Consider the following 7,331-nt stretch of genomic DNA (forward strand, 5'->3'; position numbering starts at 1 on the left):
AAATCTCGTAAGATGGCATGCAGAAATTCTAAAATTAAAAATATGAAACCGTAATTTATGAAATAAAGAACAATTATGATCTAAAGGGTATCAAAATTTACAAAAAAAAAAAAAAAAGCTTAATATTTATTTGTTTACTTTATTAAACATTTCTTTCAATGTAAGTTGTTTAAGTTGCTTCATTTTATGTGATAATACTTTCTCTTTAATTCTATAAACAGACATATTTTCTTGTTCAGTTACAAAGTTCCACTGTTCAAGTCCCGTTATTGCTGTGCCGAGAATACCGACTAACTTGTAAATCGAAATTTTTTCGTTTTCACTAACCTCTCTGTCACATTCTTCGTGTTTTTATCCATTTTTTGCAGCAATTCCACTTTTTGTTTGATGGACATCGAAACATACTTTCGTTTTGTACGATCCTTTGGGAGCTCCAGAATCGAAAATTCTATTTGACATAATCGAAAGTTCAAGTTTACTTTTATAGTATTGCTCTAACAGTCTGCAAAAAATAATAAGCCGGATCCAATTCGAAAATTAAGGAACAATGCAATCATCAACATTAACTGAAATAGATAATCAGATAATTTTAGCTTATACTGCGCGTTATACATAAAACGCGCACGCGAAAATGTATTCTGCGCTTGTGCACATGCATATGCGCAGACGTAAGAGGTCTTACGCGCATGTGTAAACGCCTATGCGCGTGTGTCAATGCGGCGCATGCGCAGAAAGTTTTGAGGTCCGGATTATGGGTGTCCGAATTAACGACTTTTGACTGTATTTGAAAATAAAATATAAAGGCCCTTATAGGTGCTTACTTTTTCTTTAAAGCCCTTAACTTTTTTTTTTTTTTAATGAACGTGCTATTTTCCCCCCGTACCAAAGCCGAAACTAAAACAACTTTTCTTCCTAATATGGAATGTCAGATGGTGCATCATACTCCCTGAAATAGCTTTTCCCCCTTTCTCTGCATTAACATAATCTTTGGTGTGCACAAAGAGTAGCTGCCCGTCGTTCTATTGGTCAAAGAATTGCGAAAGCAGTAGAAAATTCAGGTACATTCGGCATTCTTTTCCTCCCAACCAAATACTACACACGTTTGAATTTCTATCAAGATCTTAATAATTTGCATTCTCGTTCCGCATGGTCAGTTCATATTCATGTTTATTATGATCATTATGCTTATATTATGAGCATATGTATGAATGTTTATAATAGCATAGTTGCAGTAACTTCTGAAGTATATTAAACTTCCAAAAATGGTTGTGCTTTCACAGAGATTAGCTTTCAAAGGAATAATATTCAGAATGTCTTAAATAAATGGAAAGTAATCCAATAGTCAAAATAATTTCATTTTTTGGCCAATACATTATACAGTACGAAGATTGGGAGGTTCTCCCCTTTCTCCGCAAAATCTCGAATATTGAAACTGTTACAGTTCGCTGCAAAACAGCGGTCTACCAACCCAAGCGAAGAATGATTCTGTTTCGGAAATTTAACGCCGTCTGTTGAAAATTAGAATGAAAAATACCTCAGTTATTTAGTTCTTTATTCTCCCAATACTGGCAGCTGTTGATGCCGATTGCATAATATCACGTAGAGAAGAATTACGGCACACGTATTGCGCAATAACGTTTGCGATATTTTGCAGAGATAATTTTGATGTTCTGTCCGAGATTTGTTTATAAACACTTAAAAGAGTTTTACTGTGCTTGTTAAGCAGAATATTTTTCAGTTCCATTGGTTTATTTTTATATGATGCACATATCAAAATGTCAAAAGCATTTATTTAGCGGAAAAATCTAAAGAGCGGCTACAGTCTACATCCCCTCCGCTCCCCTTTTTCAAGTTACGCGCGACTGTCCGAATATTCGCCAATTTCCAAGTATGCGGGTTAGTTAAGCTTTTACTATTGAAGTATGACTGCATGAAGCAAATTTCTTTCTGATTTCAAAAATGTTCCTCTTTTTTACTTAAAATACTTTGCTTGCAATATATGTTAAGAGAAAACTGATATACAATGAAAAATTAGAAAATGTTCAGAATTTAGATTTAAATTATTTAAATATCAATATAAATTGTATTTATTATTAGGTTCCAAGCGAATACAATAAATATGCCTTATTATTATTTATTTTCTGTATTTTGAACTGAAATTTCATCATTAAATCTTGTAATATAGTTTAGTTCTGCATAGTGTTTTTTCTCTCATTGTAAACTGGTTCTGTAAATTGAACTGTTATTTAAAATTTAAAAAAAAAAAAAAAAGTAATTATTTTCCATGGTTGAGGTAATGCTTATTCTCTCTTAATAAATACTGCATTTCTCATATTTTAAATTAGAAGTCTAATTTTTAAGGTTATGCAGTTGTGTATAATGTAATTAGACAGGTGCTTATTTTTTTTTTTTTTTTTTTTTTCTCCTCTTGAAAAGTGCTTATTTTTTTTTTAACTAAAATGTGGCTATGAACCCTGTGTATATGTAATTTTGGGGGGGGGAGAGAAGTCTTCTCTGATATCTTTAAAATCTTTAGATTTATGTTCAGTTGATTATACATGTAAGTTGAGCATAACATTACCAGAACAGGGTGATCCCTTAAACGTTTTAAGTGGTGAATTATTATTTTATATTTTTCCTGCACACCAGTAAAGGGAACATTACTGATTGAAAAACAAAGAAGCTAGTGCCTAATGTGCATTAACCCCAACACATTGGGTGGATGCATTTGATATGTGGGATATTTGTTGATGATATACACAGCATGTGAAGGTTGAATTTCATAAAAATGTGCTGTATTAAACAGTTTTAAAATGCATTTTATATAAAATCTTGGATTATATAGTGTAATATATTTGTATGCAGTTAAACGGATTTCACTTCTGTAGTATGTGTCATTGAAGAGTAATATATCTCTGAAGTGAAAGATTTAAATATATTAATGTATATTATAAATTATACTTACTAGGCATGCTTCCTTAAGTATAAATTTTGTATCATTATTGTTTGTAATAATTTTAATTTATTTTGAAATGTTTTCTTATTTAATTTGTAACTTGAATATTGATCATGTGATTTTCCTTTTAGATTGTATGGATTTAAGATTCATCCTCTGGCGTATCAGCTTCAACAGCAAGCTAGTGCAAATTTCAAAGCTCCTGTTCGAACAATCCCTTTCAATAACAACAAGCGTTAATTTATCATCTGAAACTGTCTCCATTATGTTTAGTTTGTGTAAACAAGAAGTTAATAAATGGTGCATTCACTTTAAGTCAACTGAAGTACTAAAGTTTTTTTTTTTTTTTTGTCACCTTTTGTAAGTAACTTTATATATTCATATTTATTTTCTTTTTGTATTTTAAGATTTAGAACTGGACATTTTGATGTACATTTTTAAAAAGATAAAAAGATTGAATTTCTCGAGTTAAAAAGTTATGGTCATTAATTTTTACATTAAAGAAAACTATACAGGTTACAAAATCTTTAAAGACCTGGTACTAGACTTCTGTAAATTTAAACTAAAAAAAAAAAATAGCAATTTTTCAATAAAGAGCTCTATTGTACTTTACATTTCAAGCACCCTTACTACGATCAACTTCATGTCAACCATTTATTCAAAAGATCACAATATCTCCTACCTTGCCAAAGTTTCAAGTACAATAAACACCTGAGCAACTATCTTACCAACCACTATGAAATACAGGAAAACGACATTTTTTTTTTTTTTGCAATCTTCCAGAATACAAGAATTCTGTGAATCCCTTTCACCATCATATCATTACTGGGGATCTTGAAATCGTACAAGATACAGACCTACGAGAGATTATGAAAAATGGAACTAAATTTTGGCCAACTTTCTATCTGAGCAAGACTTCCAGTATTCAGCAGTTTAATAGGGATCTAAATGCATTCACAGTTTTAGCAAGTTACTGAACAAACCTCCCTACTTCTATTTTTCTAGAATGGAATGATGCAACAGTTCATGACTTTAAAAGAAGAATTTATGAAAGCCCATCTTTTATACAGGTACATAACAAACACAAACTCTTAGATCAAATTCAACAGCTGAAAGATAATTTATCATCATGAAAGTTGAAAAAGCAAGTAATAACTTTAGTATCATATGTAAAAAGTTCTACTACAATCTAATTAATAATGAGCTCCATAGCACCAACATCTACCAACTGTTATATACCAGTAATATTCTTTTAAAAAGGTTCAGAGCCCTACATCAAAAAAACTTAAAATACATCCTAACAGCTATTTTAATAGATTTGCTAACCTGTATACTCTATCCAAATTTCACAAAAATCCCATTAAATTCCCTTTCATCGCAAATAGTACCAGAAATTATCTAAAAGAAATGAATTGTCTTTGCCAAAATACTCAAACAAGTCCTTGAAATTCTACATGACCTTGAATTTAAAGAACACCACTTTAATTGAATTCTTTATAATAATGAGAGTATATTAGATGCCCTTCAGACATTGAAAATAGAAGATATCAATACATATGATTTTGAAAATTTGTACACCTAGCCTGCGTGGCTCTTATATAGAATCTACAATTCTACTTAACTTTTGTAAGAGCAAAGATCAGGTGCTCACTTAAAGTTTTAGGAGACTGCTGGCGTATTTCCTTCGCCCGAACCACTTTTATCTCTTTTCAGTAAATTTACATTTTTATGCTATGTTATTCCAAAAATAAGCTTGAAATAGAATGAATATTTGCACATTCTACTGAATTGCCTAGATCTGAAGAATTTCTTTTACTTCCAGATTTTTACCTTATGTCTGCATAACCTGCATTTATTCCATTCGTTATTGATAGGAAAAATTAAAGTTACGTGAGAGATATGAAATACTGAAGTTCATATGAATGTTGAATACTGGGAACAAATCCAGCATTCTGTCATAATTGAGTAATACTCTGAATAATAAAATTTAGAAAACATCAGTTTCATTCACGTGAATAAAATAAATACGTTTTCCAAAAACACATCTAGGAAATCTATCATAAGTGTCAACATAAACGATCTACAAATATATTTTTAAGTATTTAAATAACTCATAAGCTGAAGATAAACCAAGAGAAAAAGTATTGAGAATTCATTGGCATATATCAACAGCAAAGATAAAATAGTTTCCAGTAGCAAAGAGGAAACAGTTTCGAAGTGTAAAAAAGTACCGAGAGCACACTCTCTCAAAATGTTTGCAAAAAGGCAATTACATCACAAATACATAAATTTTATGGAACATGATATTTAAAAATTTTCGTTCTGATATAAGAAAATACTTATTTATAAAATGTGGGTATTCCTGTACGTGTTTTTAAAGAAATAAATGTATACATTTTTAGGGAAATTTTGCATTCTATTTTGGTAATAATACTGATAAGTTAGAAAATTTTTCTGTAATTGAACACATGCATCTATGAAATTCTTTGCGAAAAGCAGATAGTTAATAATCATTTCGATACTTCATTAGAAATCAAGTGTTATAGATGAAAAACAATTTAAAATTAACCAAGAGTACAACGGAGTACATGTATAAACTATTTTGCTAACCAGTTATGAACGTTTAAGTAGGATATATCCAGAATCTTCAAAATTAGTAATGAAAAGTTCAGTTTAACGTTGAGATTTTACTAAAGAAGTCTCTATAATAGAAAAGTGTTCGTTCAAATTGTCCTAACAGAAGGAAAAAATGTGCCTTTTTTATAATATTCGCATAAGGTTAGAAATTGGATTTGGATTATTAAATTTGTCCCATTTTACGATGCAGTATATGATAAAATGCTTTAAAGAAGAAAATCGGATCCAAAATTAACTAAGAAGAGGTTGTCCAACAAAGATGACTCGACATGGCTCAACGTGATTAGAGACTTATAGTTAGAAATATATGTGAAAAATCCACGTTTGAGTGCTTTGAAGATTTCTACAGAATTTATTGAAAATTTTTCCACTTCAGTTTCACTAAAACTTTTCGACGAGTATTCAAATGAGCTGGATTAGATAGGTGCTCTGCATACGAAGATATACCTTCGCCACTCAGAAATATGCAACATTTTGCACCCGTTCTTTCGACACACGTCGAAAAGACTATAATGGGGTGCTTCAAATTTTAGTTTGAAGGATTATACGAGTATATGGATAAGCGAGTCACGTGGGGAGAATGGAACATATTGTTCAAAGGCAATTCACGGATTGTGAGAAATGGAATGTGACTGAGTAAACAGCAGCAGAACAGATACTAGCACATCTCTCTAAACAAAAAGTCATATCAAGAATTTGTAAATGATTTAAAGATACTGGTGATGTGGGCGGACAACCAGGGCAGTGTCGGAAATGTCCAACAGAATCTCGGGACGCTTATTTGAGAACTGCTAAAAGAAATATACAACTGACATCAGGCCAGATTGCCAGCGAATTCGCGTCAGTTTTACAATAACTCGATTATCCAGATATACAGTGAGTGACAGACAACATAAAAAGAGGGCTTTATGCAAGAAAATCTGCAACATGTATCCAGTATGTGATTGGAGTGAAACGGACTACAGCATATCTTTCTTTACAGATAAATCTCGTCCTTGTTTGTAGTGTGATTCTAGAAGTAATACAGTCCGTAGGGAGCAAAACGCGCAATAAGCCTGAAAATCTTCGTGAAAGGCATTAAGTACAAAAGTGATAAGGAAGGGCATCATTCTGAATAGCTGTGCTAACTTACTTTTTATACTACAATTATGAATGCTAAAATACTCAGAGATGAAAGTTCTTTATCCTTATATCAAATTGCTTGGGGTGGGGGGCAGCGCAATCGATGATAACTTCCTATTAGCTGATTATACTGCTTGTCCCCATCGCGCTGCAGAAGGAATCCAGCAGATGGAGAGTCCCGTATATTCTTTAGATTTAAATTCAATAGAACAAGTGTGGGACACAATAGAATGCCGAGTTGCATTACTGCAATTCTTATCTAGCACTCTTCAAGAGCTCCAACATGCTATTAATTGTGAATGTTACTGCAAACGCTCCTAGGAAATCTAATATAGAGTAGGGAAAATTACTGAAAATTTGCATTTCGGTCAAGGTCAAGAGTGACTACGCAACGTATTAATTTAGAGCGTATAAATTTAGAGCTAAGATACATTGCGATGAAAGTTCTTTATCCTTATATCAAATTGCTTGGGGCGGGGGGCAGCGCAATCGATGATAACTTCCTATTAGCTGATAATACTGCTTGTCCCCATCGCGCTGCAGAAGGAATCCAGCAGATGGAGAGTCCCGTATATTCTTTAGATTTAAATTCGATAGAACAAGTGTGGGACACAAT

At 32.0% G+C, this 7,331-nt stretch overlaps 1 protein-coding gene across 1 annotated transcript in view; it reads left to right on the forward strand.

Moving 5' to 3' along the window:
- LOC118190786 (casein kinase II subunit beta) overlaps positions 1 to 3,276 on the forward strand; it is a 52,592-nt gene extending 49,316 nt beyond the window's left edge. Inside the window, exon 8 of the mRNA XM_035361560.2 lies at positions 3,088 to 3,276. Within this exon, the coding sequence (XP_035217451.1) occupies positions 3,088 to 3,196 (109 nt within the window). The 3' untranslated portion in view covers positions 3,197 to 3,276. The remainder of the gene's footprint in view (positions 1 to 3,087) is intronic.
- Positions 3,277 to 7,331: the final 4,055 nt, after the last annotated feature.

The sequence above is a fragment of the Stegodyphus dumicola genome, chromosome 10, assembly GCF_044657685.1.
Source record: "Stegodyphus dumicola isolate Sdum_Otavi_A_Nest chromosome 10, ASM4465768v1".
In the NCBI taxonomy this organism is placed as follows: Eukaryota; Metazoa; Arthropoda; class Arachnida; order Araneae; family Eresidae; genus Stegodyphus; species Stegodyphus dumicola.